General features: G+C 31.8%; 1 protein-coding gene across 1 annotated transcript; it reads right to left on the bottom strand.

The window, feature by feature from the left end:
* Positions 1–2544: 2544 nt before the first annotated feature.
* LOC145317857 (serine/threonine-protein kinase RIO3) lies at positions 2545–14289 on the bottom strand. The gene is made up of 14 exons (XM_080159127.1): positions 14234–14289; positions 13408–13587; positions 12886–12995; positions 11347–11466; positions 10691–10755; positions 10234–10309; positions 6855–7258; positions 6342–6443; positions 5499–5649; positions 4789–4878; positions 4351–4425; positions 3867–4028; positions 3149–3444; positions 2545–2838 (listed from the first exon to the last, which is right to left on the bottom strand). The coding sequence occupies exons 2-14, from the start codon at positions 13559–13561 to the stop codon at positions 2664–2666; spliced, it is 1980 nt and encodes a 659-aa protein (XP_080015253.1). The 5' UTR covers positions 13562–13587; positions 14234–14289; the 3' UTR covers positions 2545–2663.
* Between the last annotated feature and the right edge of the window lie 638 nt (positions 14290–14927).

The raw sequence follows: 14927 nt of genomic DNA, 5'->3' as shown, positions 1-14927 counted from the left end.
GTTTTCAAATTTTTACTCTAAAACAGGGGTGTATATTCTGCACAAGATTTATTTTTTTTCCCCTGCTACCAAATTTTTTATTTTTCTTCCCCCCCTAGTTTTTTCTCACTAAGAAGGGAGAAAATGGAAAAATATTTAAAGAACTCTATATTTTATTTATTTTATCCCTCCTACCACACATTTGTAAGTTTTTTTCACCAAGGAGGGGGGGGAAATGTAAAAATGTTTTCAGTTTTCTTAATTTTTTCATTTTTTTTCCCTCCAACCACATATTTTTTATTTTTTTCCCCCCCCCCTGAGCAGGGGATCCCATGTAGAATATACACCCCTGCTCTAAAATTAACTTTTAACATAAGTGAGTAGGTATGATGTTTATGTTCTTTGAATACACTGTCACAGTCAGATGAAAAAAGTTTATTTTATTGTTAGGCAAAAATGACTTTACAATTGTATCAGTAAGTAGGTCTAATAACACCCTTTGTTAATTTTAAAATCCAACTAAATCTAATTTTTGAGAAAAATAGATTTGAAAATTTTAAGTTCAATTTTCATCCCCTAGGAGTTACCGAACAATCACGACAAGAAAAGCAAAGATTATTAATTTAAAATTTTAAACAAGTTTGCTTTTATAAAGTTCTTCATAAAACCACTCCTGAAGGGAGTTAATCATTGGCCATTTTTATCAGTTGCTTTGCTAAGGTCATGGAAATTCAGTCTTAAAGAATTCACATATAGCGTGGTTTTATGAAAGACTTCATAAAAGCAAAGTTGTAAAGAATTAAAAAGTATGAATATTTGTTTTTCTTATCATGGATGAGTGTAAGCTCTTAGGGGATGAAATTTGAACTTGAAATTTTCAAACTTAAATTTTTCAAAAATTAGATTTAGTTGGATTTTAAAATAAGCCAAGGGTGTTATTAGACCTACTTACTGATACAATTGCAAAGTCATTTTTGCCTAACATTAAAATAAGCTTTTTTTCAGCTGGCCGTGCAACAGTGAATAGCCAAGCAACTCTATGACAAACTATATCCGTCCTGATACCAAAGATGAGATGTTATCTTCTCGACTACTTATTTTAACAAATTGGTAAATTTGGCATAGTCTTTAATTCAATAGATCTATAGTATAGATGTATATAAAGACAACTACCTCCCTTAATTTTTCAAATACCTCTTTCGTCTGCTTCTAAATAATTTTCTGCTAATTGGCTGTGTTAATATAAGCGATACCATGTGTTGATTTTCAATAACCCAGCAGGAAGGCAGCACAAGACGGTTACGATGGGGATACACAGTGATTTAATACTAATGTTTTTCTTTAATTTTAACTCTTTTAGAATTACTAATCCATGACTTGTGATTTCTTGTGAAGATCCCTTCACGAGCTTCATTTGACCGTCCGACGATATGAAAATGTATTTACTCAGTTACTAAATGAATATTCTCCGAACTAATAGTACTTGTTTTCCAGTCTCCTGTGCTTTGTAATAATACAGAGGTGGGTTCTTAAAAAAAAAATTTGCCCCACTAATCGCTTAGTGGGGCAAATTGTTTTTGTGAAAAATCCACCAAAATCACATTAAAAATCTACAAAAATAAAATAAAATCTTATGTTAATAACTCTTCGAAGATTTTGTTTAATCCTTGTAGAGTTTTAATGTGATTTTTGTGGATTTTTCACAAAAACAATTTTGCTCACTAAGCGATTAGTGGGGCAATTTTTTTTTTAAGAATCCATCTCAATTGCTATGCTACTTATTGACGTTGTTATCCTTGTTTTATATGCAATTAAGCCATTGATCAATAACATTTTTCAATGTTCAATGACGTACGTTCATAGACATTTTGTTTTAGGTTAAAAAAAATTACACTTTCTGATCTTTCCACCTGTTAAAAGGATTTTAATATTTTGAAAAATTCACAGTCACATGCTAAGACATTTATTTTCACAATTTATTACAGAAAAAAAACAAGAATCACTGGAAATTTTATATCACAAGATATTTTCATTAGTTTTAATACTTAAACTAAACTTTAAACACAAAAAAAAGATTATTGCTGACAAATATTCTGCACAAAATATTATTAAAGGGTGTATGCACGAACAAGAACAAGTGAATCTACGCATCTTCCAGCAGCGAACCAGAGTATTTTATTAGTAAAAATACTAGGTTTATGTTAAATATAGTTGTATCAACTAATAAAATTAAGTTACACTAGTTTTATATGAAAAAAATTAAATATTATACATTTTTATGTTTTGTTGAGGTCAAAGCACAAAATAAAATAACACGGCAAAAAATCATCAAATGCTGTTAATTGCAAATGTACATTAATTAAACTAATTACAATAATACAAGTTACTACTCCTTTTTCTAATTATTCATTTTTCACCGATGGAATATACTTTTGTTGAAAAAAAAAACATTTGATGATTTTCATCAAAATATGGTTATCATTTAAGTTTTTTTTCATAAAAAACCTTAGTGAAACCTAATTTTTTAAAAAGTCAATATAACCATATATTAAGCATAAACCTAGTATATGCACCAATAAAATACTCAGGTTCTCTACTGGAAGGTGCTTAGATTCACTTGCTCTCGTTCATGCATATAATTATACCCCCTTTAAAATTCGAATGCTAGACACACTAGACTTTAACTAAGATTGTTGAAGAAAAGAAACAGAGGCATGCTTTTTCTCGGAACTTGATTCTATTTTCTTAGTGAGCTTATCCTCATTATCATCTTGACTTTCATGTTTTACTAATTTCACAACTCCATCAACTAAATTTTGACTATTGGCTGCCTCAGTGTCATCGGAAAAACCTTCAGTTCTAAAAATATAAAATAATTCTAAAAAGCCTACACTAATGTTATCAAAATCGTCTTAATATGCGTTCGTCTTGTTAAAATCAATGCTAATATGAAATAGAGCTTAAAAAATGGATTTATTATTACTTGGATCTTACACCAGATAGTCAAGTTTTAAAATAAAGTGAATCTTGTAGCGGGCTAAAATAAAGATGCGAACCCCTTCCATAAACGACTAAACGAACTGACCAATATATGACAGGGAAAATAGCAACCCAAATTAACGACAATAATAATCAAATCATTGAATCTTGTATAACTTTTAAAACAAACCTTTTCTTGTCACCAATGAGACCCGCCTTGAATTCCGCCAAGGAAGCATCACTCATGGCAATGAGATCAGAATACGGCGATTTTCCGCCGCTGCTGGCACCACCCGGCGATTTCAGCGGCCCGCTGCCGGCCAGAGACTTTGGAGACTTGGGAGATTTTGGGGACCTGGGCGACTTGTAGCCGGATTTATCTGTTTTGGCCCTGTGGTGTCCAGGTATAGGTCTGGCAGGGGTGCTTGGCATTCCAGATTTTGATTCGCTCCAGCAATACTCGAAACTGCTCTGGCCTCCACGACCCTTTAAAAGATTAGACAAAATTAAAATACTTCTAGGTAATAATTTAAATTTATCTTTTTGTACTACATGAATTTATTCAATTCGTAAAAGCCAATAGAACGACAAGACTGGAATTTTTCGAGAAAGCTGATGGATCTTCATATCAAACTACGAGACAAACAGACTGCAGATTTAAAAAAAAAACATTACAAATTCTGGAGTTCAGTTATTCATGCAGGGCTCGGCAGCAGAGCGACAGTAGCTTTTAAGCATCAGGGAAAACAACCTTCCACATTTTTAAAATTCAGTTGGAAGTCTTAACCAGACCTAAATATGGCAATCCCTCTTAAAAAATATTTAGAATTGGTTTAAAATTGAGGCTTAGTCGCGGCTGCCAAGCCCTGCATTCATGACACAAATCAACTAAAACCAGTGAAAATTACCTCATCCTCGTACACACCACTCTTGAGTCCCTGATCCTTCTGGTAGGCGTTGATCTGTGACAGGAGCTGGCTCTCCGACCCATCCTCCAGGTCCAGACCTGTGATCTTGTTGAACAGCTCAGTGCCGCTCAGCACGTCAGGTACCCCCCATTTCCCGAAGAACTAAATCAAAATTTATTTGAAGTCGTACAAATGATGCGAAAAGTAAACACGAAATAAAAATCCTAATATATAAAGTAGCAAGTTTTTTTCTTCTGAAGATTAAGATTTCAAAACTACTGAACTGATTAAGTTTTCCCGACTCCTCCTCCCCCCAATTCTCCCAGTAAAAATCAAATTTCCTATTATATATTTTTCACCCCCCCGGCCCCTTAGCAAGGGATCCTGAACAGAATATACACCTCTGATTAAACCCTAACTGCAAAAAAAAATTCTGTATTTTTGTACAGACACGCTGCACTGGTGGAAATATCATAAAACTTACATTTGAAACGTTAGTCGCGTCTCTGAATAGAAATGTTAAGCCACTGGGATGAATGGGCTCCACAGACTGGCTCACCTAAAATAAACAAGACATTCTTATATATGAATTTAAACACTTTAAAACGATTAAAAATAAGATTTAAATAAGCTTTAACAAAAATAGGGTAATTTAATCTGGTTTTGGGTACTTTTTGCAGGTCTCGGGAGCCGCGCGTAAGGCTCAGTAAAATCGTCATTTTCTAGCTTAAAAGTTCATCTGGATGTCTAAACCTGTTCCTAAACAGACAATCCATCTTTTCAATTTTTTTTGCACACAAGCAAGTTTAAAATTGAGGCTTGTGCGCGGCTAAGACATGACTGCCGAGCCTTAGCTTTTTGTTAGATTTAGTATAGCTCTAATGCTTACAAATATACAAATATAAATCAATGTTATACTTACATCAATCAGCCAGCATTCATTGAGAAACCATAGAATATTATACTCAGACAGGTCAGCATGTACTAGCTGGCATTTGTTGTACAGGTCAACCTAAACAAAATAATATCGTAATTAGGGATTTATTGTTACTTGTATCTTACACTAGATTATCATAATAAAGTTAAATCTGTAGCTGACTAAAATAATGATCAACCCACTCCCCATCCTACTGGTTGAACGAACTGACCAATAATTGATTCTATGTTAGCAACCTAAATTTACGCCGATTTTTTTTACCTGTCATAATATCCACGTATATTCTATTTCCATTATCTCATCTTTATACATGAGAAATCATATTCTCGACAATAAAATTAAATGAAGCAATCAACGAGTTTACATATTATTGTGACCTTTCGTTGGGGGGCAACACATTGTAAAATTGACGACCTCTCCAATTGCCCCCCAAATATTAATTTAGATTTATTTCGCTTGTTGGTTATACCTTATTCCTGCCTTTCTTTCCCCAAAAAAGAAGGAATAGTAATTTGTCGCATCGTATTTTAGACAGCTTTCAGGGGATATTAAAAAAAAATTATTAGATGAAAAGCAGTTTTGTTTTATTATTAGTGGAAAATTGTCTGCTATAAATGTTTTTCAGTATGGCTGGAAACCGGTTCTAATCCAGCGGATAATAATCGGCTTCAAAGCCATACTGAAAAGAAACTTACCATCATATCAACAACTTGGTTGTAAGCACTTTGAACCTGGGCCTTAGTCATATGCTCCACGGCGTCCTTCAGCTTGGGGGCGGGTCTACCCTCCTCCCCAATGAAGGACATCACCAAGACATGTTTCTTCAGTACAACTACTTCAGGTACCCTGAGCGAAAACAATTTATACAAATGGATATAGAATATAAGTGGATATTATGACAGGGGAAAAATTTACTAAGGTTGCTCATATGAAGATCATTAATTGGTCAATTTGTTCATCCAGTAAAAGGAGAGGGGGTGGATCGTAAATTTAGCCAGCTACAAGTTTCACTGAATTTATTGGATTACATTAAAATATAATATAAGATCCAACTTCCAAGTAATAATAAATCCATTTTTAGACATTTATTTTTCAAAAAATAGCTGGGAACCATAATATCCTATTCTTGATCCTAAAGAAAAGTTGGTAGGAAAGTCCTTTTAAACATGTTGATATTTTACTTTTTTTTGACAATTTTTTTTATGATATGATTTCATATTCATTTCAGTTTTGGAATACTGATTCCTATTACAACATGGTACTATATTATAAGCAAAGAACGCTATACTCAAGTCCTAAAAATTTAAGTATGTCTTTAAACAGTATCCTGTAGGTATTTAAACAGTTTTGTAACAAATTTATTTACCTTTTATTAGACTTATACATTTATATTCTGCTTATTAAATTCTGACACTTCTCATTCTCAAGTGTTTATGTGTGTTTGTCCTACCGTTTCAGAGCTTCGCTTTTATGGATGTTGTCATCCTTGTTAACCTTTGGGGATTGTTGAAAAACAAATTACTAAAAATGATTTTCACCTGATTCCCCCCTTTGCCATTTTCATGAGGTTATGCAATTCTTTCTCCGCCCACATGTGGATAATCTTCCGGGGATTCTGCTTTCCAAATCTATCCTTAAATCTAAAATAAAATATTATAAGATACCTAATGGATGTAGCATATATGTGGTTATTATGACAGGGGAAATGACAGGGAAAAAATGTCATTAATTTAGGTTGATAATATTGACTTTACTTTCTGGTAAGTTTTTTCATCCAGTAAAAGGATATGGGGTAAAGGGGGTAACTGGAGGATCGTTATATTAGCCAGCTACAAGTTTCACTTTATTATAGTACATGATAATCTGGTGTAAGATCCAAGTAATAATAAATCTATTGATATTGTAATTTAACCATTCCAAGAGAAAATTTGAAAAAAAAAGAAAACGATAGATACTTGGTGTTATTGTATTACCAAAAAGTAAAAAAAAATAAACAATTCAATATAAAAAAACGCAAATTTTTCTTGTTCTAATAAATATCATAAACCCACCTGTAATCGTCTCTGATGTATTTTTCCCGCGTTTTGAACTCATTCAGTGTTGTCTTGAACACCTTGACAGCACACTCCTTTGGCACATTGAGAGGTATTTCCGGCCCCTCATCCGGGCCAGGCCCGCCATCTGCGTGCATTATCACCGCCTCTTTGCCAGTTGATATGACACCGTTGATGGCGTCAAGAACGCCGCCGTTGACCAGCTTAAACAGCAGAACACGAGTCTTGGGATCGACGGCCTGCTCGGCGACAGCTCTCTCCTCCTTGTCGACAATTCTGTGCTTGCGCTTGTCCTCCTTGGTGGAGAAGTTTCTGATCTTGTTGTAGACCTGGTTGGAGATATGCATGTCAAATCCTCCGCCGTCGCCCGTGTGTATACCCGGTGGAAATTCCATGATTCTGCACAATCAAAAATCATCATTTTTGCATTGAAAACTGCTCTTTTTCATAAAAAGGGAAAGGAGGCATTGTATTATTCTTGCAATTCAAAAACTAAAGTGAATTAACAGTAACACTGAAAACAGCTTATAAAATTTAGGAGTACGATATGTATTGTACAATAGATTGGCCCAGAATCAGGCCTAATTCATATTACGATGTGCGGGCGTGATTTAATCATAATACATCATTTATAAAATAACTTTCATTAAAAGAAATTTAAAAAAAAATATAATTCTATTACAGGAAATGCATTTTACTATTAAGAATTTGTTTTTCTAATTTCCATGAACAACGACGACTTTTTTTTTATAATTTAATGCTTTTTCGCATGCGTACGAGTCGTACAATTGTAAACAAACAGACAAATTAAAGTAAATAAATACAACAATATTTTGTTTTCATTAAAATTTCTTTCTTAAACCCTAGCATTTTTTAATATAAAACTTAGAAATATGTGATAATAATGATACAGCCTTATGTATTAAATACCCTATAAGATAATATTCTTTTAAAAAGCAAAACTTTTCTATAATTACGGTCTGTATGTCCGTCCGTGCATAACGGATATCTTTATCATTAATTTATACCTTTTATAATTTTCTGTTCAATTTTAAATTTCCTATAATATAACAGTTCAAATTAGAAACAGTAGCAACTCTATAATCGTTACTACAAAGTCCGTACTTATACACATTTAAAACAAACTCATTTTCAAATGAAGTTAAATTACAACCTATACTTTCTGTGATAGTAATTTATTGCATCATTTTATAAACAGTTTTTCGCCGACATTAAAATGAAAAATTATAAGATTACAACTAGTTTTGTTAGTCCTGAGAGTCTAACAAAACTGGTATTAATTGTATGTTTTTTTTACTTTAATATTCTTGGAAAATTGTCTGTAATACGCTGCTATACATGATTTTTCAGAAGGGATGAAAACTGGTACTAATCCAGCGGACATTAATCGGTTTTGACTCCATATATGAAAAATTATTTATCGAATTGTATTAAAGACACTGAGCTTTTATACGTGATTTTTCAGTATGGCTTAGAAACGTTTCTAATCCAGTGGAAATTAATCGGTTTCTGAGCCATACTGGAAAACACTTTCTAACACTGTCTTTTTATATCCAAAATTTCCTTGCTTGCTATTTCTCCGCCTGCATTTTAAAATTTGTATTTAATGATTTATGTGTTAATGTTATTTTTAAAGATAATAATGAACAAGACAAGAAACCAGTGGCTTATGTGTCGCAGACATTCTTATGAAAGGCATATTTGCCATGGCTTCAATGCAATTACAGGCCAAAAGTCTAAAGGACCTTGTAAAAATATTTACAACAATTTAAAATCAAATTGGCATAAATACAAACCGTTAGTTGAAACAAACATAGACAATATTGAGACCCAACTGAAAAAAAGTTTGCCTTAGAAGCGAAAGAATTATGCCAAAATTTATTAGAGAAAAAATCATTCAAACGTGGTGACTATGGTTACATTATGTTACGTTTATTTAGGAGGTGAAGTGACAAATCTTAAGTATAGACAACCTGGTGGTTGCCACGAAGCTAGATTCATGGCTGACAGTCTGTATATACTTGTATTGAATATGACACATGGTATTCTGAATATATTAAATGATGAAACAGAATTAAATCAAATGAAAACTTTGTGTGATTATATTGCAATTTTTCATGGGCCTTATTTTTTAAGAATATCTATTCCTGAAAAGGCTCCAAGTCTGGATCTTCAATTAGTTAAAAATTTAAAAGAACTTAGTAATAAATATAAGCCAATAAGTGAAGCTGTGTTATTGAGCATTGACAACCATTCTTGGTATTTAAGTGAACAATTAGTTATACTAGCATTGGCTGATGATTCTTTAGAAGATGAAAAAAAAGATAACATTGCCAAAAAATTGTTAACATTTGAAAGACAAATAAATTTTTTTATTCAATGTTATATAATATCTGCCAAAAAACATAGAAAACTTTTGTCGAATTTAATGACTAAGGATAGAATTTTTTATGTTTTTTATTCAAGCAATGCAAAAAGCGTGGTCAATATTTTTAAGAACTTTCATTGGTATAGAATAATCTCATTAAAATTAGGTATTATTATTGATTTCAATGGCTTTAACCAACAGTTTATTTACTGAACATAACATATTTTATCCTTAGTCGGAATTCACACATAAAAATTGGAAATTTACCTATTTTGTTTGTTACCAGTGATTTATTTATTTGTTTATGTCTTTAACATTACTTAATTTAATTTTTCAATAGTTTTTTTTATGCTCATTTAAAAAATAAAAACTTTTGTTTCTTAAGTTTTAGTTTTTTTCACTTGTTGCTTTGCCATTGTAAATATAAAGCAGTATTTGTTTGTCTGATTTAAATGATCCCTGAATCAATATAAATTAGGTTTTGCTTTTCATTGAATCCTTATATAAATCTTTAGGTAGTTTTCAGCTTTATTTGACACCCAACCCTCATTGATTTAAAGCTCCAATAAGCTAAGGTATTTAATATCTAAAACAAGAACTATTCAGTATTCATGCATTTCAGAGAGGCATTGTATTTGTCCTATGCATAATACAGACATGAGAAAAGTAAAATAAGGGTTAATGGTGGATTTTTAATTCTAAACTTATTTTATGTGATTAAATTAGTATTTTTAAAATTAAAATCACGAAACCTTATGTTTATTATGATAGTGAAAATGGAAATCAGTCTGACGAAATCAGTTTTCATCGTAGAAACAAAATTTTTAGCTTAGAATGCCTGTATAGGCAGTGGTTACAAAGTTCGAAGAACCGCACATTGAATTAGGCATAAATAAAAAAGTAGCCTGATTTTGGGCCAGACTATTGTACAAGTCCCAACTTCGATTTTAATAGGCATTCAATATTTGTTTATAAATGAGTTTTCCTTTTAGCGTTGGTTCTTTGGGAGATATCTTTATCATGTTTTGTTACCATTTTCTTATCAAGCATCTTGTACCCACATCTAGAAAAAAAGAAATCATTAATCCAAAAAATTTCGGAAAATTAATAAAAACTTCAAGTGGAACCATTCCTCCCTCTCCCCACTATTTTTTTCAAGAATGTGGTTTACATCGGGGTCTCGTAAAAGTTACTTCAGCTATATATACTAGCATCAGGGGATGTGATTCAGCAAATAAATTTGGATATTTGTGTGACCTAATGTTGACATAAAACTTGTTTGGTGTTGTAACTGAAGGGAAGTGGGAGTGGGTTGTGGAAAAATTTTCACTTAGAATTGTTTGTCAGAATCCTGGTCCCTTGTCCCTGGCTAACATGAAGAAAGCATACCTAGCAATTATTATTGATTATTTTTAAAAACTTGAATTATATTGAAGGCACTAACCTTGGCATTTGTCCAACCTCCTTGTCTTTGGTCTCAAAAATATCCCAATCTCGTTTTCGTTCATCCTAAGCAAAATAAACAAATTCAGTCTAAATATCTTCTTAAGTTATTTCAATATCAATACTAGGTCAAATCTAGAGAAATTTTGTAGTTGAAATATCTTTTTAGCTATATCATTATCTATTCCTTAGTAAAATGTACTTAAAAAGGCACAAATATAACTAAAATATCATAACATATACTTTTTTATTATATTATTAACTAAGAGGCCTTTTTTTTATAAACTTGTTAATTCTGTATAAATGTCTGTATTGCTTTTTTATAACAAAATATTAACACGTGCTTATTCCATCAAATTGTTAGAAAAACTCATATTTTAACCCACCATGTTATGTCAGGGATCTAAAGGAATAAGATAATGAACGATAAATTAATGAACATCCACAATAATAATACAAAAAATTAACCCTTCTGTAGATTACAATTAGTGGTTAAAACATTTGAACACACAACTGAATAAACCAAAATTAAATTGAAGTCCCCAAAGTTGTTAAGCCAGCGAATAAGAAAATGTTATTATAAAACTTTGGAGACTAGTGTATTAAACAGCTCTATATCCCCTCCCTCCTTCCCTGGTGTAAGATACTTAATAATACCTGATCCAAGAAGTCATCCTCATCATCATCACTGTCATCCCATATGATGTCCTCTGGAACCATCCGGTACTTGGAGTAACTCACTGTCACCTTACTACTTCCATTGTAATGTTTCTCTTCCTAACATATAGACAAATATACTGAGTAAATGGATAAAGGTTATTATACGTGGACAGGGATAAGGGATAGGAAACCTGGCCATAAATTAGGTCTCGGCCTGGTTTTGAAAGGGATCATGCAACTTTTACCATTTGCCTAATTTAATGACCTTACTGGCGGACGGCTCATATTGGCTACTGCTCTAAACCAATAGTGTTCTGTGATTGGTTGATACAAAACAAGCCCAAATCACAGATGGCGGAAATTTTAGAAGCAGACAATTATAGAAAAAATAATGATTTGTCTGCTACGAAAAAATAAATATAAATGGTGTTAGATCACATTAGTTTAATTATTAAATCTGCTTAGAGTTAAACATTAAAAAAGGGCCACATAGAAAAAACAAAAATAACGGGATTATTTTTTTGGAAAGAAGGTAGCTACGAATTTTCATTTGGTAGTTTATAAATTAGATGTTGTATTTTGAATTTTAAAAATTTAGTACGGAAATGATACAACACCTTTACCCTAATTTTTGTACAATACAACACAGTACAGATATATCATTACATTATATCCAGTATAGTATCCAAAGAACTTGATAGAATGTTACCCAAGTGCATATTTATTTATTTATTTTGAATTTTAATTAGCAATGAAATTTTCAAATAAAATTTTTACTCATTAATAAAAATGCAAATAATACAAACTAAAATCTGTCTGAGGGAAACCCAACGATAGCTTTCTGACAGTTCAAATTACCAAAGTAAAAGATAAAAAAATTTGGGAGAGAAAAAACTTCATTTTAACAAAAGCCATTAATGTATAGGTTTATAAAAAGTTATGTTTTTTACTTTAAACTAGCTACCTGAATTTGATTCTATACTTTATCTACACACACACACACAGCTTTTTCATTAGCATTTTATACGAACCACTGCGCTATCCCAAAACTGGTTTATTAGGCTAGAAATAGGCCTAGGCTTGAAATAGGCCTGAAATAATATTTTCCTACGTTTCCCATCCCTTATCCCTGTACGTGGATAATAACAAGCAAAAATTGTCGTCATTCATCCAGTAATAAGGTAGGGAATGGGGTAAAAGGGGTGGAAGGGAGGAATCATTATTTTAGCCCGCTGCGTGTTTTAATTTAAAAGAGAACATGAAAATCTGATGCAATATCCATATAATAATATATCTCTTTGTGTGTGCCTTCTTTCTTTGTTCGTAAGATCTCGAAAATGGACATACTGACACGGTCATAATAGCTGGGAATTTTGGCATGGATCCTAGGCAGTTTTTTTTAACCATGCTGAGGGGGGGGGGGGGGGTGCAGCCTGGGAGAAAACCTCAACGCTCCTTAAAAATCTCCTATTTCTTTTATAGGGCGATTTCACTGATCTTAATACAAGGTTTCTGCTCATATAAATAGAAACTTACATTTTGAAGATTTTCATCAAATTCTTTATCAAATTGTTTCTGAAGAAGCTGAGCAATTAAAAAGTCATCAGCTGTCGTATCTTCTCCTCCAAGATCTACACTATTCAATTCTAAAAGAATATAAAAAATAAATAATACAAGTGAAAGGCAAAGCCACAATTTTGAAACAGTTGTAGGAAAATACAATTTTAAATCCTCTTATAGTCCTGAACATTATTTTGAATGGGGGAAGGGGTAATGTTTAAAGCACCAAAAAATACTATAATAAAATTTATACTAAAAAATGTTAAAAGGTTAACAAACATGTAAACACTCAACTTAATGAATCTACAAATCAACATTCTATAATAGTTTCCAAAGTTCTAAGTCAACGAATAAGAAAACGTTGTTACAAAACTTTGGGGACTATAAAAACAAACAAATGTCCCCTCCCTCCCTGTCTATTCGGTACGTTTACAGTAAACCATTACACCCTATTTTTGATCTATTAAAAGTTATATGATATAATATATTACTACTAACCTGAAACTAAGGAGGTCTGATCTGGTCCAACGATGGATTCTATTTCTTGTTTAGTTAAATGTTCCGCCAAATCTTCCGACATAATATCCGCCAGTGAAACTGGTTGCGTTGTCTGCACGGCGCCCCAACTAAAGCTTTTCTTTGATTCGCTCATATTGAGTTTGTGTGTTTTTGTAACAACTAAAATATAAAAATACGTTATTTACTATAAAGGTCAATGTATACAATTTAAGGTTGGAATTATGGTAAAAACTACTAGATAGAAGATAAGAAACGCAACTAAAAATATTTGAATATAGTTTCTTTCGTGACGTCATCGCCTCTTAAGGGGCGTCTAGTCGTATTTTCACATTACTTTTTGATAAGTTATTTAAGGTGATTGCCCCGCTGGGTTAGTACCCCCCGCAGGGGCTAGAAATAGGAAAAAGCTACTGTTGAAAATACGACGAAACGCCCCTTAAGAGGCGGAGACGTCACGAAAGAAACTATATTCTAATATATATATATAGAAGCTAATCGTAGTCGTGACTAAATCCAAATATTTTTTAATTAAAGAAAAGGAGAAAAGGAACAGTATTGGTACTATACCAATTAAGTTAGTTAAAATACATGTAAGGGCACTACATTCGAATTGAGATTGGGTATAAAAGTAGCTAGGCAAAAACTGCCCATCCCAAAGACGAGCATGTAAAAAATAGTCTAAAACTAACCCGATATCTAGGAGAATCTTTTCTAATAAACAGAATAGCCCCTATTGGATTAGGGGATAAAATATCTTAATGGACAAACAAAAAACCTACAATTTAATAATAATGAGAATTCTCACCTATTTTGAAATTTATAGGTAATTTTAAATAAATTAACTTTTTTATACTGAATGAATTTTCTGAAAAAAAATATAGATTCTAAAATCAAAACTACAATATCAATATTCTTCAATATACAATATAATATCTACTACGCCCCTAGCATCTAAGGAAGATATATACAGAGAGGGGACAGAAAAATAGCCAAAAACTCAAATCTGAAAATAAATTAGCCTAAAACTAATAACTGGACCTATGTGAAACTTGCATAAAATGGAAAATCTTATTAGTTCTTTAATTTTTGAGACATTAAGCTTCAGACAAAAACCTTTACTACTTTATATAACAGGATATCTACAAAATATTGAGCAAGAATGAATATAAGGTTTAATCTTGATGTTATGATTGCACAATGTTATGATTTTGTGGTTCAGCTTTCTCAATTATCTCGTAATTGTGGGACAAAACCTTGCTAGATCTTTTTTCCCAAAAAAATTACCTTTTATTTATTCAAAACTCAATTGTAAAGGAGAAAAAAAACATGATTAATTTTTCAAATTTTATTATCTTTAAATAATTTATTATTTTTTTACAACGAAACATTGAAAAACAACTGTAAATTAAAGAAATAAATAAAATAATTTTGTTTAGAGAATTTATAGTCATTTTTTAGGCCTTTCTGCTTTCTTATTAGAAAATGTCAAAATTAATCTG

This window comes from Acartia tonsa, chromosome 4 (genome assembly GCF_053477335.1).
Source record: "Acartia tonsa isolate MP-2025a chromosome 4, ASM5347733v1, whole genome shotgun sequence".
Lineage (NCBI taxonomy): Eukaryota > Metazoa > Arthropoda > Copepoda > Calanoida > Acartiidae > Acartia > Acartia tonsa.
This window is presented reverse-complemented; position numbering and strand designations above follow the sequence as displayed.